This window comes from Hippocampus guttulatus, chromosome 15, assembly GCF_054856545.1.
Source record: "Hippocampus guttulatus isolate MCC_2025c chromosome 15, RoL_Hgut_1.0, whole genome shotgun sequence".
Classification (NCBI taxonomy): domain Eukaryota; kingdom Metazoa; phylum Chordata; class Actinopteri; order Syngnathiformes; family Syngnathidae; genus Hippocampus; species Hippocampus guttulatus.
The window spans coordinates 8,595,757-8,609,803 of NC_141275.1; the positions used below are offsets into that span (position 1 = coordinate 8,595,757).

Consider the following 14,047-nt stretch of genomic DNA (forward strand, 5'->3'; position numbering starts at 1 on the left):
TCATCATTCCATACCTTTTTTTTTTTTACAAATGTTTGTGAATTTATCGGTGATAGGGGCCAAGTCCTGACACGAATAGTGCAAACCTGAGTAATCAATGACCCCTCTAAAAAGTTTTATACTGTACTCTAGTTGTCTACAGATGCCAAAACAGGGCGGCAAAGAACTCCTTTTGTCTAAATGAAGCTCCTCAACTCGCCTCAGCACTAACATGGTGCCAAATTAATTTTATTGCTTCACCGTGAGCAAAACAGATCGGCAATTTTGCAAATGCCAAACAGAATATGCAGTGGGTTCACTGTGTCCTTTTCGTGAATTTTGTCTGGTGGTGGGCCGTGAGACTCTACTAATGTTAAAACGTGTGCCTTGGCTCAGAGGAGGTCGGCAAACACTGGATATAATGGATGTTCCAGTATACCTATTTGTGGCCGATTAGTACGGAATGTACATTGCATGACAACACTGCCCACAAAAGCAGTGCAGCGGTAATAGTACTGTACTGTAAAAACAAATGCTTTGTGTATCACAATTTAAGTTGCAAAACTTCATCGTGCTCCTCTACAAGCACAGTGCGTTTTGGCGATGCTTAAACGTGGAAGGAGTGCGCTGAGGTGTCATCAGCGAGCATCCTCTCGTGATCGAGCAACCTTGAGCAAACTGCGACAGCACAGCAGCGCCAATGGCAGCCAAACATCCGCGGAGCGGGCGAGGAGGATGACAGCAACATGGTGAGACTGCCCTCGCTGCATGGCAACGCTCGCCCCGATTTCCGTGCGCTCTCGGCACACGCACGAGCACGTCGTGTCGCCGCAACTTCGCCGCAGTGTAAGATTTTTAAATTTCACTTTAGCTCAAGTTATAACAAAATGTTAGCACGCGCGCGTCAGCTAAAAGCTAACACACGCTCGCAAGCGTATGTCAAAGTTAGCATCTGGAGCTATTTATTGGCTGGTATGTTTTCTTTTTTTCAATCTGCAGTTATAGATACCGATTGCCTGTTATGGTTTACAGTTAAACCATAAACTCCTCGATGGATCCCCACCGTGCTACTTTTTAGCCATTAACCAAACCAGACGTAGCTAAGAAAGCTAACCTGGTTAGTGGATGTGGCTAACATGTTGACTCCAGCTGGCTAAGTAACCACAGAGCACCTTCGTAAGCCTGTGCTAACTCGGGGCCTAAATGATGTTTGGACAATTAATTACATGTGGGCAAACGTCGCCTATTTGACATCCCGTGGAATAGCCCTGAAAACAATCTGTTCAGTTTTAAATATATGATCTCCTGCGGTGTTGTGTTGGTCGCCATTCATTTAAGAGGCGCGATGTTCTCGTTAGGTATGACATGATACAACGTTGATATTGACGTGCATTTAATCGTAACACGTTTGAAAATGAGTTCAATCAAAGTAACCGAAGTTTCTATTTAAAGTACAAGCCGTGACTCATTGAAATTCTTTATATTACTAGTTTATTTATATCGGGTAAGTGTGTCATTAAGTGCAACCGAGAACTTTATATCATGCTTGTATTGCTTTGCCAAATCAACAAATGTCCATCATTATGGCTGGAAATTTGAATGTGAATCTACACAAATTTTCGCACAAATTAGTCACTCAGTAATTTAGTCAGCGCTATTGCAAAGTTGAAGAGAACATAATGTGATTGGATGATGACTTGGTAAGTTCTGATCGACTGTCAGAAATATTAATTTAAGAGTACATACAATGTGGCTATAATTTCCAGTTGTGCACCAAGTTAGTTTTTGATACAGAGCTGGTTAACCTATTCTTGAATTGCTGCCAAATGTTGAACTTTTTGCAAAATAGTTTGAAAGGCTCTTAATTTCAAGATGTCAAACTAATGCCGCAATAAATCACCAAAATTGATCATATATAATGGCCATGTTCATAATCATTCCGTCGTTGCCTACACTCTAATCATTGTGCAGGGATTTTTATATTGTGGACTATAAAGTTCTCTCAGCAGTCAAGTGAAAATTTGTTTTTTAACACTGCTCGGGCAACAAGTTAATTGCGCCATTGCTTCCACATAATTGTGATGTACATCAGCGTCGCCTGATGGACCTTCTGTATGAAATATTTAACAAATATTTAATAATTGTACGTTCTGAGCGCCATGTACCTTCTATAAAACAATACAAACAAATGACTTTGGGAACATTTGGATAATAGCTTCCACTGCTTTGCTTTTCTAGTGACCATCAGTTCACAACTTTTCAAGATGCATTTTAGGATATATTGAGGCCACTACAGTATACAGTATGGCGGATAACCTGTATTCACTATTTATTCAAACAGTACGACAAAATATCAAATTCACTCTATAGTGTATAGGGAGTGATTGCAAATATAGACAAGATACAGGATGGCCTCAAGGTCCTCTTCACTTGTTGCCATGTAACAGAACTACACGTGCATAAACAACCTTGTAAAATATAAACTTGTGAATCAGAAAGGTGAATGATTAGATTACTGTGCTCCATTAAACTTCATATCATCATCTCACCGAAAAAGACTATCAGTGGACTGTGGCGGCTTGTCACAAAGTTGACACTCCAGTTGCACTACTTAGAAGTAGAGAGGTTATGGGGGCCTAGAAATGTGCTTAAATTCATCGGCGACTTTAATAGACTATAAGTGTATGCATTGGCTGCATCAGATTGACTTAACTTCCTTTGTATTTTGTACCCAAACACAGGTCAACCAACACCTTTATGTAAATTTCTGACACCCTTCTTGTCTTTTATTAGAATGCCGTGCACATAATAGATGTGCATTTACAATTTACATTTAAGTTGACCGCAAAAACTGGAATGATGCCATCTTGAAAGAAATGGAAATCCTATAAACTTAACTGCCTTCTGCATGATCTGGAATAGGTTTCGATTTACTGCTCCTGAACATCTTATTTAATTTAGATTATGGTCTACTGCAATGGTTGGTTGAGACAAAGGACTGTGGAGTAAAGTCCATTTTTAATTTGGGAATATGCTGCCTCAAGAGTCGCAGTGCAAAGAGGAGTGTATCTGTAAGTGTTGTGCATTTACTGGCCGCCTGAAGAGAGATGATGAGCTGCGTTTGCTTTAGTCGTGACTTGTAAAAAGGAGTTAGCTGATGACACGGCTGCGTTGCTAGGCAACACACATCATGGGCTGCGCCTCTTGAATCTGGCAGTCTTGTATCTAGCTCTCCACCTTAACGGGCTCGTTACGAAGATATTTGGATTTTCATGTGTAACAAAACATATTTGATTCTGTAAAATGTGCTCTCGTTGCCCATCGCAGATGAGTTGCCAAGCAATGTTCACTCTCAGAGGGCTGGCAGCACACCGATGCGCTGATCAGCCCACACTGTCTCAGGTTCTATGCACTCATGCGTGTCTGCCTTCAATGTTGCTTTTGTGCGTCGAGGCGAGGGCTGTTCTGCAGCACATTAGCAGACCGGGCCTGCTCTTTTTGTATTATTTAAAAAGCAATAGACTGAAGGAAGAGGGAAGTCACTTAGATATTTGGAGTCGGTTTCATTATTCTCTTTCTTTCGGGGTGAATCGTGATACCGGTTGGCTGATTTTGTACTTATGGAGTGTATGATGTAATGTTCACAACACATTACTTAGATTGAAAAGAGAAATGGAATGATAATAGCTTTGCGTGGCTTCCAAACAGATCAGATGCAGAATGGTGGCGTCGTCGCTTTCTGAATATTCATTCATGCTTTCGTCATTTGGTCCACTGGTAATATTCTCGCTGCATACCAACGACAAGGAAAACATGTTCATGAACGCAACATTGGTGCATATTGAATCCACGGCGTGAATAAGCAGCTCGGTTGTGTTACAGCAATTTAATTTTTGGGATAAAGTTCCAAAGATTTCAATGGCATGACCCTTTTTACTGTACAGTAGAACCTCAAAGGGCCAAGACTATCCATTCTGTTTTGATTATTCAGTCATTTTTCCCATATGAAATGATTGAAATATGAAGATTTAGTTCCAAGGCATCGTAAAACCTTTTGAATGAACAGGGAAATTTGTTATGTTAAACTTTCATCATCCTTAGGAGCCGTGCAAGTCTAAAGTTACCTCGTGCTGTATAAATTATATTATTTTATGGGAACAAAACCATTTTCATGACAAGAGCATTATGAGTATGTGATTTTTTTTAAAATGACAATTTAAAAAATAATCTTCTCTTATTTGCTTTAAAACTCTTTACTGAAAAGGTCTTGTCTTGTAGAAAAGTAGTGCTTTGGTACACTCTTTGTGCAAACGAATGATGTTGAAGTGAGAGGAGGAGCTTCTATAAGACAGGCCATAGCATCTACAGGCAATTATAAACAAACTGGGGAGTGTCAGAAGCTGGACGTTTTATGCTATCACCCACGAAGAGAGGGGGACTAGTGATCTTGAAAAAATCTAAGTCCCACTGCATCACAAATATTCATTTTTTTTTTTGTGCTCTCCTACAGATTTAAAGAGTTCACACAGGGAAGAGTGTAATCCTTCAGTCCGACACAAGGAGTGTGAACAGTCCAGCGATGAATGAGATTCCCCGCTTGCAGCTGAGGTGAGGAAGAAGCATGGGGCGTAAATCCGAAGTGTTGAGGCAAACGTGACAGTATGTTCTGCGTCGGAGAGGCTCAAAATGGAAAAGCACCCATGCAGGGAGGAGAACATTGACTCGAGCAGGGACCAGCAAGCCGCCGATCAGCCAGGGGATGGCAGCAGCAGCTCAGAAAGTGACGCTGAGGAGCAGCAGCGCCAGAAGGCTCAGGTGAACAACAGCGGTTGTCAGAAGTGGGAGCCCTTGGCGGTGACCAAGCCCCATCGGCAGCTGTGTCGTTCCCCGTGCCTCGACCAGCCCAGTTTTTCCCAGAGTAGCACGGTGCAAGATTCCCGTGAGGATGAGACCAGCGCGGGGCCAGCGATCAAAGCGGCCAGTGAGAGGGAGTATCAGACCAAAATGGACTTTGCGTTGAAGCTGGGCTACTCTGGAGAGCAGGTGGAGATGGTGCTCAATAAACTGGGGGCCGCAGCTCTCATTAATGACATTCTTGCTGAGCTCGTAAGGCTGGGAAACAAAGTGGAGCCTGAAAGTCAACCTTGCAGCACCGCAGCCGCGTCGCTCTCACTTACACCGTGCGCTAAAGAGACCGTTAGTCCTGAGGTGTCTGTGGAAGAGGAATCTGTGGACCCATACGACAACCTCAGGCCTATTGTCATTGATGGGTCCAATGTGGCAATGAGGTAAGATGCAAACAACTTTGACTCACTTTAAATGTGTTCAAAGTAGCACGAGGGGGCTAAAAGTATTGAAAAATTAGTTTTCATATGGTTTCTATCTCATGGCAGTTGACTGCATCTTTGTTTTTCAGCCATGGAAACAAAGAGGTTTTCTCTTGCCGTGGTATCCAACTGGCTGTCGAATGGTTCCTCGAAAAGGGGCACAAAGACATTACTGTGTTTGTTCCAGCCTGGAGAAAGGAACAGTCAAGGCCCGATGCTCTCATTACAGGTGGCAAAGACATTTTTCGACCGTTGCAACAACATGTATTGTTGGTGCGCGTAATACCGCATTCATGGCCATTGGAACAATAAATGCGGACGTTTAAGATTAGCTGCTAAAAATTGCCTGATATATTATGCACGTCAGTTGTCAGCAGTCTTAAAAACCGCTAGGAAAAGTACAAAGTGCTAAAGCTATCCTGCTATTTTATGTGTGCCCAGGCAGTGTTTCGGTGCGTCCGTAACCAGCTAAAAGCGTGTTTCCCCTCACAGATCAAGAAATATTACGCAAGCTCGAAAAAGAGAAGATCCTGGTTTTCACCCCATCTCGGAGAGTCCAAGGCAGACGGGTGGTGTGCTATGATGATCGCTTCATAGTGAAGCTGGCTTATGATTCTGATGGAATTATTGTGTCAAATGACAACTACAGAGACTTGCAAAATGAAAAACCAGAGTGGAAGAAGTTCATCGAGGAACGTCTCCTAATGTATTCATTCGTCAATGACAAGTAAGGAGCCATGTACACGCTTTTGTCTAAATCAGCGGTGTCAAACCGGAGGTTCGATCAGGCCCGCAGGATAATTTAAAAGTGAAAAAAATACATTAAAGACACGGAATGAATATTTTTCATAAGATGTACTACATGGATTATCCACTAGGGGGCACATTGTTTTCATCAGAGTAGAAGACAACATTGTTTTGATCAAAGAAGAAAACGGCAGTCTCAGTCTGTCTCTGAGACAGACCCAACACATCAGAGAGTATCAATGTGCCAATGCTTCTTTATACCAAAACAAAGGAAAGACATGATATTTTGATTATTTATAGCAAGGTATGGTATAATGTTAATGGTCATCTACCGAGCCCGTATGTGGCCCACAATGTGAAATGAATTTGACACCCCTGGTCTAAATCATATCATTGGAGAAGTTGGTAGATCCTCGCAGTGTGATGCTACACAAGAAACTATGGCCTCAAATGGTGCTCTTAAAATAAATCTGAAGATTACAGCCTTGACTATTTTTGTTGACATTGGCAAATGTACTACTGACATCCTAGTGATCACATTAATTCTTGAAACATTTTCATGTCTTCAGATTTATGCCACCCGATGACCCACTGGGAAGACATGGTCCTAGCTTGGAAAATTTCCTTCGCAAGCGTCCTGTTGTCCCAGAGCATAAAAAACAACCTTGCCCCTATGGTGAGTGAGTCAGTTACTTTTGTTGTTGTTGTTGAAGTTCTTAATATTGCTAAATTGATTTGTTCTTTCCTTGAAAAGGCAAAAAATGCACATATGGACACAAGTGCAAATACTATCATCCGGAGCGTGTCAACCAACCGCTGCGGTCGGTGGCCGATGAATTGCGGGCCTTTGCAAAACTGTCTGCAGTGAAGACGATGAGCGAGGGGGCCTTAGCGAAATGCGGCACCGGTCCGGCACTTGTGAACAGGGACAGCAACTCTGAAGTCAAACGCGTGGCGCCCAAACGCCAGTCCGACCCGAGTATACGCTCGGTGGCATGCGAGTCTCCTGAAAGCCTGTCCGTTGTGAGGAAGTCTGAGACAAATTCAGTGCCTTCCCTTGTGACCGCTCTCAGCGTGCCCACCATGCAGCCCGCCAAGAGCCACGCAGCCGGGGCCTTGAACACGCGATCCGCTAGCAGCCCGGTGCCAGGTTCTTTGCAGTTCTCACACAGTTCTCTCGAGCACATGTCTAGTGTACAGTACCCTCCCATTTTGGTCACCAACAGTCACGGCGCTTCTGTTACATATGGCGACCAGTTCCCAAAGTATGACTCGGTCAGCGACCACGGCTATTATTCACTGCACAGTGACTTTTCAAACATGAGCATGAGCAGTATGCACAACGTCGACAGTTTCTGTAGCATGGAGCACGAGCACGCGGTGTGCCTGAGAACTCGCAGCCACTGCCCCGAGTCCTGCCTCAGCCACTCCAACAGCGATTCGTTCTCCTCCTACGGCGACATGTACCCGAGCTCTGTGGACGGGAGCCTGGAGGAGAGCATGAAGGGCCAGCAGCAGTCCCCGGCAACAGGGCGAATGCAGACTTTCCCCCACGGCTTTCGACACGAAGCGCTCACCCGGGTGCAGAGTTACGGGCCGGAGGAGCCCAAGCAGGGTCCATGTAAGCAGCCCGCACCTCATCTGGCCCTGCACATCCAGCACGTCGCAGTGGGGGCCAGGTCGAGCTGCCCCGGAGACTACCCCGTGGCTCAAAACGTCCTCCCGCCGCTCTCATCGCAGCCGACGCGGTCCCTCGGCATGACTCGCATGGACAGCATATCCGATTCCAGGCTGTACGACAGCAACCCAATGAGACAGAGGCGACCGCCGCTGTGCCGCGAGCAGCACGCGAGCTGGGACCCTCTGCCCTGCGGGAACGAGTCTTACGGCTATCACTCGTATCCGCTGAGCAACAGCCTGATGCCGTGTTGCGAGCGAGTCATGGTCCGCAGCATGCCTGACAAAATGGAGCAAATTTGGAACTCGCCGTGGGAGGCCCCACCCGCAACGGAACACCCTGAACGGTATGTCATCCCAGAGCACCAGTATCAAACATATCGGAACCTTTGCAACATTTTTCCTGCTTATGTAGTCCATTCGGTGATGGAGAAGAACCCTCATTTGACAGACCCCCAACAACTGGCGGCTGTCATTGTTACAAATTTGAGGTCTTGTCACTGAGGGCAAAAAGGTTTAAAAAATAATAATAATAAGGTGGAAATTTAGAGTATAGATTTGAGTGTTTTGGTTGCAAACACAGGCACTTGCTAAATGTTGCCAAATGTGCAACATTTGCCCTCAGGAGTTCTTTTTTTTTTTTTAATGTCTCTGGTACAAAACCCAGCTCTCTGGATTTTCATCAGCAAGATGACAAAGTCAACAGCATAGATGAAGTATGTCTGACTTTTTTTTTTTTTGAGTGCAACTTAAAGATGTTTCGCACATAGTGTGTGGTGCAATTGTAAAAGGAAACCGTACTGTATGTGTTTCATAACGCATTTATCATACTTGACCAGGAGCGGAGTTTCCTTTCAAAAATATCAAATAAGGATTTTTTTTTCCTACAATGTATTTTGATTAGCTTTTATCAAAAAATTGTCAGACCAATTGGTTAACCGTCCGATTTCGAGAAATAAGGTTAACCAATGCCAAACTTTGGGCCACTTGCTTTTAATATAAACCAGAAACATCACCGCGAGTTGCTGCTTTTCAGCATTTGGTTTCATTTAATCAAAAATATACGGTACTTAGTTTTAGCCACATAGCTTTTAAGATGTTCTTGTTCAGGTCATGTGGATGTGCTGTGAAAGGCATCACAAATGTTTGTGGTGCAGTGCAACTATCAATAACTTTCTTGAGCTTTGCCTCTACTGTAAAAAAAATGGTGGTGATTTTTTTCTTCCTTTTTTGTGCATTTCTTTCAAAAACGAGTAAGAGGGAGGTACACGCATACCTCCAAGCATGAACTGATATTTAATGGCCTTATATCTGAGTGACCTCACGCTTTAGTCTCCTTCAATGAACGTCTTTGGCATTGAAGCCTCCTACTTTCAAACCTAAAGCACTATCTCAGTATGGAAAGAGATCTATTTTCTCAATCTCACAAAGCTACTATTTTGGTAGAATTTGACAGTGCACAAAGCAAGCCAAAAAGAGATTTGTCTTGTATACAGGTGCACGTGTCTATATGTACATTAAAAAAACAAAAAAAAAAACGTAAATCACACAAAAGCCATTATAAGCTGCTAAATAATGCCAAAAAAAAGAAAAATAGTCATTATTCTGACTACATTTTGCTTCACGTAATTGGAATTATTTCTCATTTCCAACTGCCTTGTATATTTTTGTCAGATTTGCTGTGAAAATAGTTTATAATATATATGTAGCGCTAACTATGTATCTTTGGCTTTTAGACAGCGCTCTGATTTTTTTTAAATTACCTCTATTTCTCTAGTATAAATTAAGAAGTACTCTTAAATTTGGGTGTTTCATAACTACTAGTGACCCATCACAAATACAATGTTATCACAATATCGCTTGTTATTTTTCTCAATTTAATTTATTCCCAGGCTACATATAGTATATGATTATCTTAACAAAAAAAAGAATGCTCCTCTGAACTACTTCAGGTTGTCAGTAGAGCTGTTTGTTGCTCATTTGTATCAAAGACTACTTTTCCATGCACTTAAATGGACTGACGCACATACGGCTTTTATTTCTAGTGGGCTTTGGCTTGAAGAACATTTCTTGAGGTATTTCCGAGCCCGCTTACAATTTACTTTTAAGAGTCAGTCAGTGCAAATACATTTTTTTAGCAAAAGCTGCAAAGTTGCTCCTGCATCCACGGTAAATTAGATGCGGCGAACGACAATAAAATTGTTTGAATTGGGACGATCAAGATGCATCTACAGTAAAAAAATTACTGCAAATAAAAAAAAAAAAAGTTTACTGTCAAGAGTTTGCACAGTTTTCTTCTGATATTTAGATGGATAGATTAAAAATCTATCCACGAGTATTAGGCCTGCAAGGTTGTTATAAAGGAGGGGTTTATTGTTGTATTTTTCGGGGGGGAAAACAACTGACATGAATGCAAGAAAGCATGTTTAGTATGATGTTTGACTTTTATCGTGAGAGTGGATGGCTTAAATACAGTTTGGCTGTGCCTTGCAGCACATTGCTCTCAGGATGCTTTCACTTTTTCACCTTCACTGGCCAAAAAAAAAAAAAAACTGCTTACTGCTGGCAAGTGTTCTCTTCTAATAGCGATCTATTTTGTGAAAACTTGTACATGTATAGAAAGTTGCAGTGTGGAAAAACTGCCTTGTAAAACTTTGTACAGCTATCTCTGAAGAATGCGCCTTGAGTTGTTTAAGACTGGGTCATTTGGTTGGCTTTACATGATGCGGATGTGTTGGTGTTAGCATTCAAAGCTCATCGCAATCGTGAAGCCACAAGTGTGGGCCTCGTAATGCTGATCTCACTGATGTGGTGTAAATGTACTGTAGGTTGTATATTTTTCAGGAAAATTCTTTTCCATCTTGTGAAAATGGACGACAATTCGGGAATTTTGAACTTTGAGATGCCACCGCTGAAAAACATCACAGGTATCGTATAAAGCCAGCCCAAATGCAAGGTGTTGCTTGGAATGCATCGAAAGGGAAATGCCACTTCACTGAATCTCTATGATCACCTGAGTGAGCATCGAACCGTTCTTTAAAAAAAAAAAAAACAGGATGCAAGGGACATCTCTAACAAAAGTACACGATGACAAAGGGCCACACAGATTTTCAACATTAAGTGGTGTTACTCCTTAATTGGGAATTGATGTGAGCTAGATTATTTTTCTCAATGGTGATTCTTCGACAAATATATAGATTTCTCTCTAATGGTCGGTAAAACGAGTGTGTAGAAACATCCAAAAAGGAAAGGGGAAAAAAAAGTGAATGTGTATAGCCCAAAAGATTTTTTTGGGCTTTGCTGACTTTGTTTTATTTTTCATGAAAACACACAAGGCCACTTGAGGCCAGCTGTCTGTTCATGAGAAGGTGAAAACAAACTGCCTAAATGTTTCTTCATATGAAACAGTCAGATTGCAAGGCTGCCGTCACCGTTGTTTCTGGCATTTGGCTCAACGTTTGCGTGCCACCCCGCCCCATTCCCAGCTAGTTATATTGTCGCAGATTCCCCAAAAATGTTCTTGGTGCAAAGGGAAAACAAAACAAAACAACCGCTATCATTACTGTTTCGGTGACTGAAAGAACACTGAGTTAATTGCACTGATAATTTTAAGACGACACAGTCCATCTCAAGCCACAACATCACATCACAAGTGAAAGTGGAATTATTGTGTTCTATCCTGCAAGGTCTGATTGCAGTTTTAACTAAATTAGCATATTTCCTCATATAGTAACCTGGGATGGATTTTGTACTCAATTACAGAGGGTCATTTTCGACAAATAACGTACTTGATAAATTACTACAAAACATGTCAAGAATCCCCCCCCCCCAAACACACACTTCTATATACACACATCTATAAGAGGTGTGATGTCAAATGTCATTTTTAAAATGTTCAACGTGATTAATTTGGGCACGGCGTATTCCACCAGAGGCCACTATTTGAGGAAATGTTCTATACATAAATGGACATCAAATCAGTACATGAGTGTACACGAACCCTGATTGGTCATTTGGGGAATTTGAACTACACACATTAAAAAAAAACATTTTAGACTCATTATCTCAAAGGAAGTGACATATTCTGTCTGACATGCTGATTTTTGTCACGATGCACTTCGGTAATTTTGAATGACTTGTCGGAAATGGGATCCACAGGTTTGTCCATATTCAATTACATTGCTTGTTAAGTTGTTCTAGGCTGCACTTAAGAGCCCAAAACCCTATCCAATGATCTAGCTTTGCGAAAAAAACTTTTCTCGTCGTAGTTCAATGCCCCCGCATCCCTTCTTTTGTAAGTGCCGCAAACAAGCCACAAATGTCCAGAATTGACTTTTACTTGTTGATACAAATTGTATCTCTACCTTGAATGTAAACTAAATATCAAATGTATATTATGAAAAGAGTTTTATTGAAATAAAGGGGAAAGAAAAATGCCTAATGTTGTGTGACACTGTGTGTCACTGGGAGTAGCCCATAGGTATGTACTATCTTTTATTGGGTACAGTAGTTAATTTCCTGGGACTTTGATGTGCTAGGTCAAGTGCGCAGCGAGACAAAACTGCCGCACTAAGCATCATGCCCTCACTGTACATACTTGCGTGTTCCTGTGGATAGGATTTAATGTGTAAATGTAAAACATTACTTCAGTTCACATGAATGTTGTAACCTGTGCTTATTTTCTCTTGATTTGTTCATTTTGCCTTGTATAAACTTTGCATATTTGGGTGTTTAAAAAAACAAACAATGGTTTAACACTGAGATTGTTAAGCACCAAACTAATCTACTTTAAAGGATACTTTGACTAAAAACTATGAAATGAGAGCACAGTGCCAGTTTTGAATCATTTGTTTTGATGTTTCACGTTAATGTTATTTTTTTCTCTTCAAACTGAAATTTAGTGGAATGTTTGGCAGGGGGTTGAATGACTAAGCAATGTTGACAAGCAGATGTGTGCTATTTGTTGTTACTTTGACCACTGCAATATGATATTGAAGTAGTGTAAATGAATACTTTTACTGTCGGTGGCCGGTTTGTGCGTACTTTCAGCTGGTGCCCTATGAAAATTGGACTTGCGCTATTTTGAACTTGTGTTTTGAATAATAGCATGCTAATGGATGAGATGAAAACCAAAGTTGTTGGGGTTTTTTTGTTTGTTTGTTTTTGTTAAACTGTACACATTAGGATTAGTGGTCCAAACATACCTTCACACTTATTGTGTACCGATGACACTTGATGCCAGCATCCTCCCACATGGACAGACTTGTTTTGCAGAATGTCAGGACTAGAGGTGTGCCCAATGACTGTACATATTTACAGTGTAATACTCAGGTTTAACCCGGCTAACATTCAAAATCACAAGGTTCAAAAACAGTAAGTTGTACCGGTGACTTTTCTAAAGTGGTGTGCGTGGACTGTAGTGTTTGCAATGTAACAAGGGAAACATTGAAGCAAGCTTTTTGTGTTGTGCTTATCTGCGGTATTGTAATCCACACTGACTTGGAAAGCATTGCTTTTTTTTTTTGTAGACCAAACTAGACTATTTGAGTCTGTGGGCTCAAACAAAATGTAAGTCTTAATGACATGTGTTTCTCACCATTAATAAAGCTATATTATGTTCATACTGTGCTAGCTCCTCTTTTAATAATCAGAACACTTTGGGTAGACCAGTCCGAAAAACGTGTGTGGGAAAATCTGCAAGTAAACCAAATGTGATGAGGGTTATTTAAATGATGAGCCACAGGACAGGAGAAAGTGTACGTCCCATCTTCTGCATCTGATTGGTTGTTTTTTTTTCCTTTGGTGCACTGGTTTCTCGAAAATCTCATTTGAGGTGCAAGATAGCGGCAGAAAGGCTGATTTATTATTTTTTTCAAGATCATTTTACTAATGTACTACTGTCAGGTTGTACTGACAGATTTAACAAATATGGCAGTGATTTTTTTTCTTTTTTCATGAAATGTCAAACTTCCCCCTTAAAAGTCATACACAACCGAACTTTAGGTAGGCAGTCATTCTTTTGTGTACCACTAATGGTAGAGAGAAAACTAGTAGCCTAGAAAAACTTTGATCTACAAGGTAAGATAGGGAGAAGCCTGTGCTCTTTGTTGCATACTTGCCTTCAGGCTCTGGTTGTGCAAATAATGGGCACGTACAGTATGTAGTGTGTCGAAGCTCAAGACACTTAAACAAAGCAAACCCTTGTCACATCGAAACGCTCTTCGTGTCATTTATGCATTATACATATAAAAACGGACCCTCATTTCGAGACGCTAAACTTCCAGCTCGGTCAATATTTGAGTTCGAGCACCCTCTGC

At 41.6% G+C, this 14,047-nt stretch overlaps 1 protein-coding gene across 2 annotated transcripts; it reads left to right on the forward strand.

Annotated features, from left to right (window-relative positions):
• Positions 1–600: 600 nt before the first annotated feature.
• On the forward strand, positions 601–13,351 carry zc3h12b (zinc finger CCCH-type containing 12B). 2 transcript variants are annotated; one of them, XM_086130251.1, is made up of 6 exons: positions 601–728; positions 4,490–5,267; positions 5,396–5,535; positions 5,799–6,033; positions 6,623–6,729; positions 6,808–13,351. In XM_086130251.1, the coding sequence occupies exons 2-6, from the start codon at positions 4,666–4,668 to the stop codon at positions 8,232–8,234; spliced, it is 2,511 nt and encodes an 836-aa protein (XP_085986377.1). In that variant the 5' UTR covers positions 601–728; positions 4,490–4,665; the 3' UTR covers positions 8,235–13,351. The 2 variants fall into 2 exon arrangements, with proteins under 2 accessions (XP_085986377.1, XP_085986378.1); XM_086130252.1 differs by having other exon boundaries at positions 692–825.
• Positions 13,352–14,047: the final 696 nt, after the last annotated feature.